We start from the raw sequence: 17,434 nt of genomic DNA, 5'->3' as shown, positions 1-17,434 counted from the left end.
AGAGGTGACCAAGAGGATTGATGGGGACAGGGTGGTAGCCACTGTCTACATGTCTTTTCACTAGGCTTTTGACAAGGTCCCACATGGAGGACTGGTTCAGAAGGTGAAATCACATAGGATCCAACGTGATCGAGGGTGATGGACAGTCGGAGAGTGGCGGTGCAAGAGTATTTTTCAGATTTATGGAGGCCTGTGATCAGGTGCGTGCTGCAAGGACCAGTACTGTTAATCCCGTTGTTAATCATAACTGGGGTGTGACTTACTAAATGAATGTCAGGGTCCTGGAGAACAGAGACCCTAAGGGATACAAGTACACCATTGCCTGAGAAGTGGTGACACAAATACATAATGCGTAGAAGAAAATATATTGCTTGCCTGCCCTCATCAAATAGGGCACTGAGTACGGGTTGGGTTGTCATGTTACAGCAATAGAGGACTGCATAAGACATTGTTAAGGCCTGTAATATTACATATAATTCTGGTCACCATTCTATAGGAACAATGTGACTAAGCCAGAGGGGATGGAAAAATGTTTCACAGGGATGTTGCAGACACTGGAGGGCTTGAGTTATAAGGAGAGAGTGAATAGGTTGGGACTGCTTTTCCTGGACTTTACAAGGCTGAGACATGACCTTCGAGATTTATAGAATCAAGAGAGGCAAAGATAAAGTGGATGATTCAGCCCCTTTTCAGGGAAGGGAGGTCTTAAACTGAGGGGAAATGTTCATGTTTCCACAGAGTTGTGGTTTCATGGTATGAGCTGCCAGAGGAAGTGATAGATATGGGTACAATTACAATGTTCAAAAGGCACTTGGACAGGTTCATGGATATCTATTTATTTATTTATTTAATTATTTATTTCGAACAGAATAAAAGAATAAAAAGCAATTGTGAAACAGCATACAAAAAACAAAACAAGAATATTTATAAAGTGTCATAAACAATATCTATAAATAAATGAAATCGTATGTGTCCGAAAAGAAGCCAAAGCTTATTAATTCCCACCCCTTATTCAACTGCTTATAATTATCTTATACAAATTTAGCAGCTATATGTACACCATATGTACAGCAGCAGCTATATGTATACCAAATTATTTACATTTATACACTAATTAAATATTTACAAAGCCATACAAAAAAGAGAGAAAAAAAAAAAGATAGGAATTTTTTATTTTTAAATATGGCCCAAGTTCAGGAATTTGGGGTGAGCTCTAGAAGGCACATTGGTCGGTAACATGAAAACTGAATAATGATCCCTATTGTGATCCCTCAGGCAATGATCCCTACGAGATTGATCCCTGGGATGTAGGGCCGAATGGCCTCCTGCTGCACCTATTTTCTATGTTTCCATGTTTCCATGCTCAAACCATTGTCTTATTCTAGATCAGCTCAATTTCAAAGCCAGAGTATATGAAACACCAGAAATGAGTAGAGGAAAGTTTTGGCCATTAAGAACTGAAAGCCTATCCTTAGCAAAATCTACTGCCCAAGAAAATGATTCACTCTTAATCCACATTTTTTGATTAACAATATAATTTTCAAGTAACACGAAGGACCATGTTATGAATGACATTCAGCTATAGAAACAGAGTAGATCAATACGACAGCAGTTGGAGATGACGAGGGTGAGAGCAGGTAGAAAACCACAGAGGAAATGCAGGAGGAAGCCGAGGAGGAATGTTGGAGACAGGAGAAGGGAACGGCAGCTCTATAAAAGCGCGGCCCTCCACACACTCAGTATCAATCCCAATATTGTTGTCAAAGGGAGGTGCTGTTGTGGTCTGGCCGGCAAACCTCTACCGTGAGGAGGCCAGGCGTCAACTCTTGGACATCTTCTCATACTTAAGCTTGGACTATGATCCCTTTGAGGAATATCAGGCCACCATCTCCCAAATTATCACTGATCTTGTTGCCTCCAGCAATCTCCCCTCCACACCCTCCAACCTTATTGTTCCCTAATCCCATTTCTATCTACTTCCCAATATCCAAAAGCAGGAATGCCCTGGCAGACACATTTCCTCTGTATGGTCATGCCCTAAACAGATTTCCCACCCCTCTCTTTTCCAGCTTTCTTCTCCCTACTCCATCCTGAAGGACGCTCCTGATGCAAAAATGTTGTGCATTACCTTGCCCGATCCACTGGGTTATCCAGCACTTTGTTTTTTTGCTAACAGAGTAGAACTCCACTGTTTTATTGACAAAAAAACACACACCCTGCTGAAATACTACACAAGCAAATAACTTGATTCACTACCCATCTCCATCCAGCTGGGAAAAAAAATTGACTTTAAATTATTTCTCTGACGAACATGTAAACCTGTCATGCATGTCTAATCGCATAAATTCTTCTCTTTTAAATATGTTCTGAACTCAAAATATTTACATATTCCATTGGGAATTTCCATTTTTTTTTCCTCAGACTCCCATGACCCTTTCAACAAAACCACCAAATTGTTTGGTGCAACATCAAGAACATACATTAGAAACACAGCGAGTCTCCCATGAGAGGCAGAAAGAGTTGACCATCTCACAAACTCCTGCTGCATTTGGGGAGGAGTCAGTGGTTTCCACATTGGCCTCGTGACGTACCTCAGAACCCACAAAACTGAAGAGGAAGGAAGCTATCAAGAATCTTAAAGGGCAATCTAAGAAGATAACAACAATGACAGATCCATTTTGGAACATTATGGATGTCATACAAATGCCAACCCAAGAAAAACTGTAGAAAGCAATTGCAAAGTATATGATTATAACAAGTGATATTGTTTATCTTTAGGATGAGATCATTACAATTTTAAAGTGCAGCAGCAGCAGCAATTTATTTTTGCGCAAAGGACAAAGAGAGATTGATGGCTCCACAAACTCTATACACTAAACTTGTGTCGTTGATGCATAAAGTGAAAATATTAAACATATACTGTAGTAAGAACGTCTCCGATGTTCACTACGTTGATCTTTTAATCCAAGTAACATTTGTTATTCCAGAGTACATCTAACCTGCTGAGTTTTGTGTACACACTTGACAGCCATCCATTTCTGCTCGGATGTAAATGGATATTCAGCTCGCCTTATATAATCCTGCTGGAGACCTTCCAGTCCCATCTTGTGAGAAAGGGATGGAGGGAAAAGTAGACATCAATCACTTTCCAATAAATGTTTGAGAAATTACACTACATGGATAAACATTTTTTTAATAGAATAACTTATTCGCATTAACACAATACAAAGATGCAGTTGTGTGTCATTAAACTCAATTTAACAGATCAATTATTTGGCTCAAAAACAAACTGTCGTCCTACACAACATATTCAGAATTTAGGTTTATTTGTCCTGTCGTGAATGATTTAACTGTAAAATACATCACAGAAAGCAGCAATTCTATCCATGCTCGAGCTGCCTGTTTGGCAGAGCTGGCCATTTCCAGTAGTCTAGTTCATTTCTTTACTTCAGGTTTTTATCCAATTTTTTTCTGAATAAAAACTTTGATTGGTTCCGACACCCTTTCAATTGTCAGTACCCTGTGTAAAAGTCTTTTTTTTTTACAAATTAGCTGTGTCTTAAAATCTTAAATCGGTCTCATGATATATCCAACAAGTTCTTCCAGGCTGCTCTACCAAACTCCGAGGTTCAAACCAAGATCTTTGCTTGTAACTGCTATTGAGCAATCCCTGCAAAGTGCACACAGGTAGACAATAATTGAGTCAATTCTCCAAAACCAATGAATCCAGATACAAGTCACTCTGTTTAAAAACAAAACCTTTCCCCTCAAATCCCTTTTCAATCTCCTTCTTCTCATGCTAACGATGCCCTGTTGTTTTGATGCCCAAACAATTCTGACTTTCCAACCCATCTGAGCCCCTTATCATTTTATATCTCTCTCTCTCTCTCAGTTCATCCCTCAGCCTCCTTCACTCCAGAAAAATAACCCCAGCCGATCAATCGCCCCTTGGAACTAAAGTCCTCCAATCCAAGCAACATCCTGGCGAATCTCCTCTACTCTTTCCAGCATAAACACAACGCTGAATATTATGTGCAACCATAAGTACACACAATCCTCTAAGTGCAATCTAAGCAGTATTATATAAAGTTGCGACATATGCCCCAACTTTTATATTCTATGCACTGGCCTATGAAGGCAAGCATGCCAGATGCCCTCGTCACCACCCTGTTGCCGTGAGCCATGTGCCGGGAACTATGGACATACTCCAAGGCAGCTCAGATCATTAACAATCCTTTGTGTGCCCTACTATTTGTTAATGATATCTTACCCTGACTTGACTTCCTAAATTGTATCACCTTGCACATGTTTGGATTAAATTCTCCATGCTGTTTCTCCACCCAACCACCCTTGTTATGCACAACATTACATATCTGTCCGAATGAAAATTCATAAAATTAAGACACTAAAATCGCAGGATAATAGATTTAAAAAAGTTATTCAATACCCGTTAGGTTTTGTATCATTAAATTTGTGTATAATTTTGTTTTTTTTAAATCAAGTTCTATTGGAACTTGGCAAACTACTTTTCGATGTTTTAAATTAAACTGCCTCTTCCCAACCCAAATGGCATATACACCACCCTTCTGAAGAAGGGTTTCAGCCCGAAACGTTGCCTATTTCCTTCGCTCCATAGATGCTGCTGCACCCGCTGAGTTTCTCCAGCATTTTTGTGTACCTGGCATAAACACCATCCTTCTATCACTGTAATTTACATAATCTGAAATTCATGCAGTAATGTTATGCTTCACAGGTCTGGGCATCAAAATAAATTGAACCCATTTCCCCACAAACAACAATTAACAGATAATACAATCATGTAACTTGAATTTTGGTCATTGAGACAAAAAGATTAGCCATTGAGTGAGGTTTATATCACATCTAATCGGAAGTGATTCAGACATACCTTCATTGAAATAAAGTAAAAGTTAAGCAAACATTATTCAGTAACAAAATATGAACTTAGACCACAAATATTGAAATGGATGATTTCTCAAATATTCACCTTCATTGCCAGTGCAATCAAAGCACCCTCAGTAGGTTGCCCCATTAATGCATCAATTCGAATAACAGCATCATTACATACACAGCCCGCCTGGATAAGCATAAAAAGAGCAGATCAATTGTGTGCAAACATTTTCACAATAAAGCAAATGGTATATTAATTTTAATAGTACAGTTTATTTGTTCAATTTAGTTCACAGATTTGTCAACAATTTCCGTACCTCCACAATTTTGCTTATAGATGATTTGGAGAAGCCATGTATTACCTCGCCATCCATCACTACTTCTCCGTGTCTATTATAGCCTACACCAGTAACCTGCACAATACACAAAATGGAATGACATTTTTTTTTTAAATGGATTAAAAGAAATTCAACCAAAATCATACAGAGATTTAAAACAAACACAAACGTCGACCATAATAAAATGCCAAGAACAAAAGTCAGTGTGGGAATAGGAGGGCAAGTGAAAGTGCTTAGCAACCGGAAGATCAGGTAAGCTTAGGCGGATTGAGCGGAGGTGTTCAGCGAAATGATCGCCGACCCTGCGCTTGGTCTCTCCAATATATAGGAGTCCACACCTGGAACAGCGGATACAGTTGGTGAGGTTGGAGTGAACCTCTGCCTCATCTGAAAAGACTGTCGGGGTCCTTGGACGGAGTTGAGGGGGGAGGTATAGGAACAAGGGTTGCATCTCCTGCGGTTGCAGGGGTAAGTACTTGGGGAGGGGGTGGTTTGGGTGGGAAGGGACCGAGTTAACCAGGGAGTTGCGGTGGGAACGGTCTCTGCGGAAAGCGGAGATGGGACAATGTGGCTTGTGGTGGGATCCCATTGGAGGTAGCGAAAATGACGGAAGATTATGTGCTGTATGCAACGGCAGATTGGGTGACTGTCCCTGTTGAGGATTAGGGGGACTCTGCTGTTGAGACTGGGGAGAGGGGGAGCAAGAGCGGAGCTGCGGGATATCGAGGAAACCCTAGTGAGGGCCTCATCTATGATGGAAGAGGAGAACCCCCATTCCCTAAAGAATGAGGCCATCTCAGAAGTTCTGGTATGGAACACCTCATCTTGGGCGCAGATGCTGGGTAGACGGAGGAATTGGGTAGGGGATAGAGTCTCTACAGGGAGCAGGGTGGGAAGAAGTGTAGTCTAGATAGCTGTGGGAGTCAGTGGGTTTATAATAAATGTCAGTCAATAGTCTATCTCCTGGGATGGGTCGTGAGATTAAGAAACAGTAGGGAGATGTCGGAGATGGTCCAATTAAATTTGAGTACAGCATGGAAATTAGTAGTAAAGTTAATGAAGTCAGTGAGTTCTGCATAACTGCAGGAAGTAGCACCAATGCAGTCATCAATATAGCAGAGATCGAATTCGGGGATAGGGCCAGTGTACACCTGGAACAGGGATTGTTCGACGTACCCTACAAAGACGCAGGCATAGCTGGGGCCCATATGGTGCCCATGACTACGCCTTGGATTTGGAGGAAGTGGGAAGAGTCGAAGGAGAAGTTGTTAAGAGTGAGAACCAGCTCTGCTAGGCGGAGGAGGAGAGTGTAAGATCACCTATGTCAGGATACTATTAGTTGATAATAGCTCAGCCTTAAATACTATAATACCAAGTAAGCTCATCTCTAAACCTTGACCTTGGCCTTCATTCACAACTGGCTTCTGGACTTCTTGACCAGCAGACTTCACTCAGTTACAGCTGGTCATATATTTCCTCCACCCTGACTCTCAACACTGGTATTCCTCAGGATTCTGTGCTCATTCCCCTGCTCTACTCCTTGTGGACACGTGATTGTAGCACCAAGTACAAAGCCCACTTGATCTTTAAGTTTGCTGATGATACCTGGATCAACAACTAGAGACAGAGTATAGGAAAGAGATCGGGAATCTTATGTCATGATGTCAGAATAACCAAGCCCTTAATGACAGCAAGATAAGAGTCAATTGTTCACCGAAGGAAGTGAGGTTAAACACAGCCCAGTCCTCATCATAAGATCTGTTGTACAGAAGGTCGCGAGCTTCAAGTTCCTTTCATCAGCAACCTAACCATTCACACTGACGAGGTGATCAAGGAAGCTGACATCTGCTTTCACAAAAATATTTGGCATACCCACGAGGATTTTATCATACTTTTGCAGATGCTTTAGAGAAAGTATTTTGACGGGCTGCATCTCAGCATGATATGGCAACTGCTCTACCCTTGAACGCCTAAACGTGCAGAGAGAGGGGTGAAAGCTGCCTAGTCAATCACAGGCTTGTCGCTTCCTTCTATCCAGTCCATCTTCATGGTGCATTGTACAAGGAAGGCTGGAAGTATTGTCAAAGATGCCCACCTACCTGTCTATTTGTTTTCTCTCTTCTACCTTCTGGGAGAAGATACAGGAGCATGAAAACTCGGACTTCCAGACTTAAGAACAGTTTCTTCCTAACTGCTAACAGAATCCTGAACCAATCACCTCATTTACGGCTCCTTCCCAGAGTTTGTGCTGCGGTCTTTACTCTGCCTCATTCCGTTATTGTATTTTTGTGCGTTAGTATGTTTTTGCACTACTTCAGATTGCACTACAATATTTGCACCATTCTGCCATTTTGCATTCATTGCTGTATTTATTGATGTATCGATCATTACCTTATACTGTTTATTCTATGAATTTCGTGGAAACAAAGAGTTTCGTTGCATCCAGGTGTATATGACAATAAACTAATCCAAACTATAAATCTAAACTAAATTAGAATCTGCAAACTTAAAACATCTCATAACATGCTTGGTGGGGGGGGGGGGGGGGGGGGGGCGGGGGCGGAGAGAAATAGCTGCTAGGAAAGGTTGGACAGACTGGCATTGTGCTCTCTGGAACACTAGAGGTTGCAGGGAGATCTGATGGAAGTGTACAAAATTATGAGAGGCATTGATGGGGTAACCAGTCAGAATACTTATGGCAGGATTGAAAAATCAAATACTAGAGGGCATAGCTTTATGGCGGGAGGCAATATTTAGAGATGTGCAGAGCAAGGATTTTAAAAAAGCACAAAGTGTGGCGAGTGGTTGAATCGCACTGTCGAGGATGGGAGTTGAAGCAGACACATTAGTGGCATTTTAAAGGCTTTTGGATAGGCATATGGATATGAAGGGAATGGAGGGATATGGGTTATGTGCAGGTAGGTAAGTGGTGGTCTTAGCATTACAAGTAATAGGAGTAGAATTAGGTCCATCGAGTCTACTCTGCCATTCAATCATGGCTGATCTCTGCCTCCTAATCCCATTTCCTGCCTTCTCCCCATAACCCTTGATACCCCATAACCCTTTCCACATACCTCGACTTCATCTTATCCCCTCTAGCCCAATCCCTCCCTACCTATGTCCAATTCACCTCACATGCACTTTGTCTCCTCAATGACGTTTTCCAGACCCCCAATCCCTCATCTTTACTATGGATGTCCAATCACTCTACATCTCCATCCCCCACCAAGTAGGGTCTTAAAGCCCTCCGTTTCGTCCTCGACCACAGAACCAGCCTATTTCCATCCACCAATACTGTCCCCCGCCTAGCAGAGCTGGTCCTTGCCCTCAACAACATCTCCTTCAACTCTTCCCACTTCCTCCAATTCCAAGGGGTAGCTCTGGGGACTCGCATGAGCCTCCCTCTTTGTAGGGTACGTCGAACAATCCCTGTTCCAAGCGTACACTGGTCCTATCCCCGAACTCTACCTCCGCTACATTGACGACTGCATTGGTGCGACCTCCTGCACCCATGCAGAACTCTAATGATTTCCACCCTGCATTCAAATTCACTTGGACCATCTTCGACATCACCTACCGTTTCTGGATCTCACCGTCTCCATCACAGGAAACAGATTATTGACCGACATCTACTACAAACCTACTGACTCCTATAGCTATCTGGACTACACTTCTTCCCACCCTGCATCCTGTAAAGAATCTATCCCCTCCTCTATCTGCGCCGCATCTACGCCCAGGATGAGGTGTTCCATACCAGGGCATCAGAGGTGTCTTTATTCTTTAGGAAACGGGGGTTTCCCTCTTCCAACATAGATGAGGCTCTCACTAGGGTCTCCTCGATATCCCGCAGCTCCGCTCTTGCTCCCCCCTCCCCCCCCCCAATTCATAACAAGGACATTTCGAGCGGGATCCCACTACTGGCCACAACTTCCCATCTCCACCCCATTCTGCTTTCCGCAGAGACCGTTCCCTCTCCGAAACTCCCTGGTCAACTCGTCCCTTCCCACCCAAACCATTCCCGCCCTAGGTACTTTCCCCTGCAACTGCAGGAGATGCAAAACCTGTCCGTTTACCTCCAGCCTCGACTCCATCCAAGGACCCAAAGAGGTTTTCCAGGCGAGTCAGACGTTCACTTGCACCTCCTCCAATCTCATCTACTGTATCCGCTGTTCCAGGTTTCAACTTCTCTACATCGGCGACACCAAGCGCAGGCTTGGCGATCATTTCACTGAACACCTCCGCTCAGTCTGTCTTAACCTACCTGATCTCCTGCTGGCTCAGTACTTCAACTCCCCCCTCACATTCCCAATCTGACCTTTCTGTCCTGGGCCTTCTCCATTGTCAGAGTGAGGCAAATTGGAGGAAAATTGGAGTACAAATTGGAAGAACGGCACCTCATAGTTCACACCCCAGCGGTATGAACATTGACTTCTCTAACTTCAGATAGCCCTTGCTTTCTCTCTCCATCCCCTTCCCAGTTCTCCCATTAGTCTTACTGTCTCCGACTACATTATATCTATGTCCCGCCCCCTCCCCTGACATCGGTCTGAATGAGGGTCTCGACCCGAAATGTCGTCCATTCCTTCTCTCCAGAGATGCTGCCTCACCCGCTGACTTACTCCAGCATTTTATGTCTACCCTTGACACCCGTTCTAATAAAGAATTTGTCTATCTCTGCCTTAAAAAAATTCCACTGATTTGCCTCCACAGCCCTGTGGCAATGAGTTCCACAGATTAACTACCCTCTGACCAAAAAAATTCCTCCTAAATGGCGTCAAGATGGGAAATGGGGAAGTACAATGGGATCTGGGGGTCCTTGTTCATCAGTCTATGAAACTAAGCATGCAGGTACAGCAGACAGGGAAGAATGCGAATGGCATGTTGGACTTTATAACATGAGGAGTCGAGTATAGGAGCAAAGAGGTCCTTTGGCAGTTGTACAGGACCCTAGTGAGACCACACCTGGAGTATTGTGTGCAGTTTTGGTCCCCTAATTTGAGGAAGGACATGCTTGCTATTGTGGGAGTGCAACATAGGTTTACAAGGATAATTCCCGGGATAGCGGGACTGTCATATGCTGAGAGAATGGAGCGGCTGGGCTTGTACACTCTGGAGTTCAGAAGGATGAGAGGATATCTTATTGAAACATATAAGATTGCTAAGGGTTTGGACACGCTAGAGGCAGGAAACATGTTCCCGATGTTGGGGGAGTCCAGAACCAGGGGCCACAGTTCTATGATTCTATGAAGAAGTAATATTCATTTGTACCTTATAATATCAAATATATCAAATGTCATGAACCTTTAAGATAAGGTTCATTTATTACTTAAACAGCAATGTCAAGCAAAAAAATAATAATTCTTACCTCAGCATGTTGCCCATCTGATGTATAAATGTGAGTTACTGTCATTTCGTTCTTAGTTAATGTCCCAGTTTTATCAGAGCATATTACATTACAACAACCTAGAATGGAGATATGCCAAATGATATTTAGCAAATACTATTTTTCCATGACTAAAACCTTTTAGCAAATCAGCATAGTCATTCTGTTCTGATTATTTACAGCTAATAACATTAAATCCATTTTCCACATTGCTGATATTGATCCCATTCAATGTTTATCCCTGAATATCTGTGAATTGGAGGCTGCTTATAGTTAACCTTAATTAGATTTGCAATTCACTTGATATTACATTCATTCAACTTGTGAAGCAATGCAATAAATGCAACACAATGGAAATATGAACATTTTCTCTGCTAATGTTTAATAGAATTAACTTTTACCAAGCGTTTCCACGATTGGGAGTTTCTTCACAATGGCTCTCTTCTTTACCATTCTCATTACACCAAGAGCCAGAGTTACAGTCACAACTATTGGCAAACCCTCTGGAATAGCAGCAACAGCCAAGCTAAAAAAAACATTTGAAATAGTTGGACATTGAGGTCATTAGCTTTAAATGCAATACATGTAAAATGTAGAATCAAAGGACATTAATTTTCCTCTGTGCATTAGTTACAATCTGAAATGAAATTTTGCTTAGCATTATAACCTTCAAAAATAGAAAAAGAAAAAGTCAATGTTGAAAATTACAGTTTTTATATGAAATAAACTCTCAAATCTTTCCTAAACATCTGAGAATAATCTGAGATATCAGATCTGTGAAGCTTTTTGAAGAATCCAAAAAATGGAAGACAGTGTTTTATAACAATTTATGATGATAGTCGAATGCAGGTTAAATAAATTGGTGCAGATATAATTAACCTAAGAATTTACAAAATATTCTGAGTCTTCTGCAATTTTCCAGTTTTTTCTCCCACAAGGCGATCATTTTGGCAGAAAAATGATATTCACATTTTTGAAAGTTTTTTTTGGGTGGTGGCAACACTTCATACTTGGTTCATGACAATCTTGCTCATTGTCATCTGAAACAATGATCTCAGTTAACAGCAATGCTGAAAAAACTGAGACTACTTGTTCCGCACAATCAAAGGTTGCATTAGTGTGATTCAGAATGTGAATAGTGCATATATCCTTAAATATTTAACTAAAATCCATATCATTCTGCTCCTACTGAATTTGCTGAAATTAGCCAACGAAAGCAGGTTAATTACATTTGCACCAATTTATTCTATCTGCATTCGACTCCCATCACAGATTTCCTGGTCATTGTTTTCTCCCCCAATCTAACCATGCATTTTAATATTTATCTATACATTCCACAGATTTGAAACATTAATTGTTTTCTTGCCTTGATTTGCACCCTAATGCTGAACAACTATTCCTGTATTTGTGTCGTTATTTCAGATTTTTTACATTATCAGTATTTTACCTTGTGTCAGTTTGGATTCTATGGGTGGTACTCGTGTTTTGTAGATATGGTACATTTTAGAATGAAGGGTCTCGAATCAATACATCAACGGTCCATTTTCCTCCACGCATTTAAATGCTAAGTGAGTGATGAACATTTAGGCATACTGTTGAGATGAGATAAAAATCTGAAACTTCAAATATCCTTGCAGCCTGCCGTAAACGTCCAGTTGGAAATCAAAAGCAGGGTAATTTTCCGATGTCCTGACCTATAAATTATCTATGATTTGATTTTTTTTTTTAATGATCTATGCTATCATTTTATCAAAACTCATTGCTGTGGAAAAACTGGCTACTTCTACAACTGTGTATTCTCTTCAATTTAAAAGTAATTAATTGGCCGCAAATTATTATTTTTTGAATGTCCTGCAATCCTACAATTGACAACTGAAAATCAAATCTGTATATTTTATCCACTTGCATTATACTGCATTGTCCCTTTTGCTCCTACTTGTTTGTCCATTCAAATATTTATCCTACCTACCCTTTTCATAAAATAACATTGACTCACCTCACACCAATAGTAAACATATCGAGGATGCGCTTTCCCTGTAGCCAACCAACCAGCATGATAACACCTTTTATAACAGAAATATGTTTACTGTCAGACAAATTTGAATGCTTTGAAAAAATTGAAACGTTTGTAATTCCATATTTCTTTACGACAGAAGGATATTCAACCCAATGAGTTTGACAGTTTGCTGAGCAATCCTAATTCATCCCTATGTTTTGCTGTAACACAATCTCGTTACATTTCCTGGTCAATGGCGAGTTCCAGAATGTTGATGGTGGTGAACACGGTGACGAGAATGTCATTGAATGTCAAGTTGCTGGTTCAATTTTGTGCTTAAGATGGTCATTGTTTGGTAGTTGTGTTACACGAGTATTATAGAATGGTGGGGTCTGCACTTAAATTGGCTCATACCTTTTGTTGATTACCTTCACTAAGCAAATATTATATTATGATAAATTCCTGTTTACAGTTGAATTTCAACAATGCTCCAGACGATCCTGCCCATTGATGGAGGGAACGGCCAAAGCCTCTTACAAGGTCAAAAAAAAATTATGTACAGGGGAGGTGATATTCCTGTATTTCTCTTTAACTGATCATACAGAGAATAATGTTCCACTTTACTGTAAAACCAAGATGACGTAGCATCCTCAGGATTTTAGTGTGCCAGACTGGCACATTTATGGATATTACTCTCATTAACACCCATACACACTTATGTTTCTCATTTCCTACTTGCTACAATTTACATGGAGCATGAGAAATGGGTAGCTGGTGAGTTAAAGGAAGCGTGGAAAACAGAACTCAATAAGCCAGTTACAAATCACTGGAATTGTCCAACAGCTGGATGGCAGATTATTGGAGTTTTTATGCAATAACTATGTCAGAAGGAAACAAGATTCAATTACACTTCTGTGGGTCAGGAGTCACATGGGCTGAACCTCCTCCCTTGAAGAATATATCAAATTAGATGGATTTCTATTGATAATTTGGTAGTTTCCTGGTCACATACCTGGAAACTACCAGTGCTTGGTTTTCAAAGCATCCTTACTAAATTTTTCTTCAAAAGGTTTTGCTTCTTTATAAGGATGTTCCATGCTAACTTCATTCTAAGAAGCAACGCTAATGTTATATTAAAGTTTCTTAAACATGTGTAATGTCAAAATATTTGCAAAGGAGTAGCTTAGGTGTAGCTTAGCCTTGAGCTCAATTACTAATGCTTTGGCATAAGTTATCAATCTGATACAGTGCCCTCCATAATGTTTGGGACAGACCATCATTTATTTATTTGCCTCTGTACTCTACAATTTGAGATTTGTAATTGAAAAAAATCACATGTTGTTAAAGTGCATCATGTCAGATTTTATTAAAGGCCATCTTTATACATTTTGGTTTCACCATGTAGCAATTACAGCAGCGTTTATACCATAGTTCCCCCATTTCAGGGCACCGTAATGTTTGGGACACAGCAATGTCATGAAAAATGGAAGTAGTCATGTTTAGAATTTTGTTGCATATCCTTTGCATGCAATACTGCTTGAAGTCTGCAATTCATGGACATCACCAGTTGCTGGGTGTCTTCTCTGGTGATGCTCTGCCAGGCCTGTATTGCAGCTAGTCCCCTTCAGTTTTCTCTTCAGCATATAAAAGGCATGCTCAATTGGGTTCAGATCAGGCGATTGACTTGGCCACTCAGGAATTGACCATTTTTTAGCTTTGAAAAACTCCTTTGTTGCTTTAGCAGTATGTTTGGGATCATTATCCGGCTGTAGCATGAAACGCCGGCTAATGAGTTTTGAGGCATTTGTTTGAACTTGAGCAGATAAGATGTGTCCACACACTACAGAATTCATTATGCTACTACCATCAGCAGTTGTATCATTAATGAAGATAAGTGAGCCAGTACCTTCAGCAGCCATACATGCCCAGGCCATAACACCCCCACCACCGTGTTTCACAGATGTGGTGGTATGCTTTGGATCTTGGGCAGTTGCTTCTCTCCTCCATACTTTGCTCTTGCCATCACGCTGATATGTTAATCATCGTCTCATCTGTCCACAAGACCTTTTTCCAGAACTGTGGTTGCTCTTTTATGTACTTCTTGGCAAACTGTAACCCGGCCATCCTATTTTTGCAGCTAATCAGTGGTTTGCATCTTGCAGTGTAGCCTCGGTATTTCTGTTCATGAAGTCTTCTGTGGACAGTGGTCATTGACAAATCCACACCAGACTCCTGAAAAGTTTCTGATCTGTCAGGCAGGTGTTTGTGGATTTTTCTTTATTTGAGAGAGAATTCTTCTGTCGTCAGCTGTGGAGGTCTTCCTTGGCCTGCCAGTCCCTTCGCGATTAGTAAGCTCACCAGTGCTCTCTTTCTTCTTAATGATGTTCCAAACAGTTGATTTTGGCTGATGTATCTAACAGATGTATTCTTGTTTCTCACAATGGCTTCTTTGACTTTCAGATTCAGATTCAGATTCAATTTTAATTGTCAACGTCAGTGTACAGTACAGAGACAACGATTCATTGGCACAACTTTAATAAACAGCAATAAAAGTTTTCAAAGGTGATGGAAAGACTGGAGGAAAGACTTGGTGCTTAATACCTGCATTAAGCAGGCATTTAAACACACATGAGGAATTACAAACACCTGTTAAGCCATGTGTCCCAAACATTATGGTGCCCTGAAATGGGGGGACTATGAATAAACACAGCTGTAATTTCTACACAGTGAAACCAAAATGTATAAAAATACCCTTTAATAAAATCTGACAATGTGCATTTAACCACATGTGATTTTTTTCTTTTACAAATCTCAAATTGTGGAGTACAGAGGTGAATAAATAAATGATGGGTCTTTGTCCCAAACATTATGTAGGGCACTGTAAATAAGTACAACTGCCTTTTAAACATGCATCTGACGTTTAAAGTCCATTTAATTCTAACAAATCATCAATTTTTCTCTGTTATTCATGAAATACACTCTATACTTCATTTCAACATTAAACAGTTGAAATATAAAAACTCAATAGAATACAATACAGATCTCCGCAACTCAATTCCATCCTCAAGAGGGTTTAACATCTAAAATTGTTCCGCTTACCAATAATTCCAAATGAATACAATGAGAGCTGTTTTCCGAGCAGATCCATACTTTTCTGTAATGGTGTTTTGGGCGCCTTAAAAAAATGAAAACAAATTTGAAGGATAAAATAAGTAGATGGTTTGAACTATGATGCACCTCCCCAGCTAACAAGCGCTAGACAATGTGCAATCCATAAATACAAACAAGCATTTGGGGAATCGATGAGATGAATTTGGTAGCTACTGCAGGGGTTCTGCTGTGTGAGAATTTGGTTAACGGCTATATTCATGATTTGCGAACAATTCAATTTATAAACAGTAATTAAACCCTGCCATAAACTGGGGAAGGCCATTTAAAGTTAATATAACATCTAATTTTAAATGATCAGCCCTCTCGTTTAATTCTTTAACTTCCTGCCTTGGATCACTCCCTAAGATGACAGCAATGAATACACTCCAAACATTTCAGCGACATGATTACTGCAGTACATAATTTTTCCAGATCTAAATATGCAATGTTTGCTTTTAATATAATCCTAGATCAAGGTGCCAAACTCCTAGGAAATGACAGCTTTCAAGGTTAAAACCAATATAATCTGAACAGTTAAATTAAAGATAATTTCAAAATACAATATTTCTAATGAATTTTAAAGAAGTTTAGGTCTGCATTCGCCTTCAATGTTGAAATGCAACAGCTCTCAACAAATAATGTGGGTGTGAAAGTGCGGAAGTTTCACTGCAATTAAACTCCCCTGAGAACAGGAAAAATGCAACATTTTAATGACTAATACATAAATGAATAATGACTTACTTCTTCAGCCTGCATCATTTTAAAAACCTCTCCAAATTCAGAGTTCTCTCCTGTCCCTATAACAATGCCCTGGAAAAAAAGTGATAGAATGTAAACAACCTATTACATGGAACATGCTACACTGTATTCCAGATTAAATTAGCTTGGAGAGCCTGCATTTTGTGTTGTTACATAGAAGGAAATCATTCAATAATTATTTCCAATCTGTTGACTTAACAAAATCCTATTCATTTATATTTATATTTAAATAAGTTAATTCGTCAAAATTACCTTTGCCCTACCACATCTAACCAATGTGCCCATAAAAGCTATATTATTTCGGGATGTCAGGTCTCCATTCGTGGATGTTGGTTGCGGAGATGTTGACTTTGAACATGGGGAAGTCTCTCCTGTAAGGCTCGACTCATCAATGGACATATCCACAACCTTAAGACAAAAGAACATTATTTGGTTACATATAAATCAAACAAATATTCCCCGACAAGTTTCTCATATCTTTCAAAAATACTAGAACATTTCTGGCAAATGATTTCAATGGTAGCTGCATCACAATTGAACTTAGTTATGACTTTATTTAATGTTCTCAAATGCATTCTTCCAGAATAGGTCATACAAACATAAACATGTTATCTCCTTTATGCAGATGCACAGACGCCAGGTCTTGCACAGCCTGAGGATGTGGGCAAATCTAAGTGAGAGCTACAAATGATAATAATTTGGGGTGGCTATCAAGGGAGAGCACCAGATCACGAGGTTCATGAAAATGCTGATTAAACTGCTGGAATGCCTTTTCAAAACAACCAGACATGCTTTCAATTAATCTCATTATTCCAATCCCTAGAATTCCATTAAATAAATAGTGCTTTGGTGCTAACTTTCTATATACTTTTAAGTTTTGTTTGGGTCATAGAATGATAG

General features: G+C 40.2%; 1 protein-coding gene across 2 annotated transcripts in view; it reads right to left on the bottom strand.

Moving 5' to 3' along the window:
• Positions 1–17,434, bottom strand: part of atp2c1 (ATPase secretory pathway Ca2+ transporting 1) — a 113,552-nt gene that overhangs the window by 31,529 nt on the left and 64,589 nt on the right. For both annotated transcript variants that reach the window (XM_055658547.1, XM_055658555.1), the window contains exons 8-16: positions 16,787–16,942; positions 16,517–16,585; positions 15,725–15,800; positions 12,626–12,692; positions 11,031–11,155; positions 10,612–10,709; positions 5,226–5,321; positions 5,006–5,095; positions 3,000–3,104 (exon numbers count right to left, since the gene is read on the bottom strand). In XM_055658547.1, the coding sequence (XP_055514522.1) occupies positions 3,000–3,104; positions 5,006–5,095; positions 5,226–5,321; positions 10,612–10,709; positions 11,031–11,155; positions 12,626–12,692; positions 15,725–15,800; positions 16,517–16,585; positions 16,787–16,942 (882 nt within the window). The remainder of the gene's footprint in view (positions 1–2,999; positions 3,105–5,005; positions 5,096–5,225; positions 5,322–10,611; positions 10,710–11,030; positions 11,156–12,625; positions 12,693–15,724; positions 15,801–16,516; positions 16,586–16,786; positions 16,943–17,434) is intronic.

This window comes from Leucoraja erinacea, chromosome 2, assembly GCF_028641065.1.
Source record: "Leucoraja erinacea ecotype New England chromosome 2, Leri_hhj_1, whole genome shotgun sequence".
NCBI classification, from domain to species: Eukaryota; Metazoa; Chordata; class Chondrichthyes; order Rajiformes; family Rajidae; genus Leucoraja; species Leucoraja erinaceus.
Note: the sequence above shows the minus strand (reverse complement) of the source record. Positions and strands in the feature narration are given on the sequence as shown.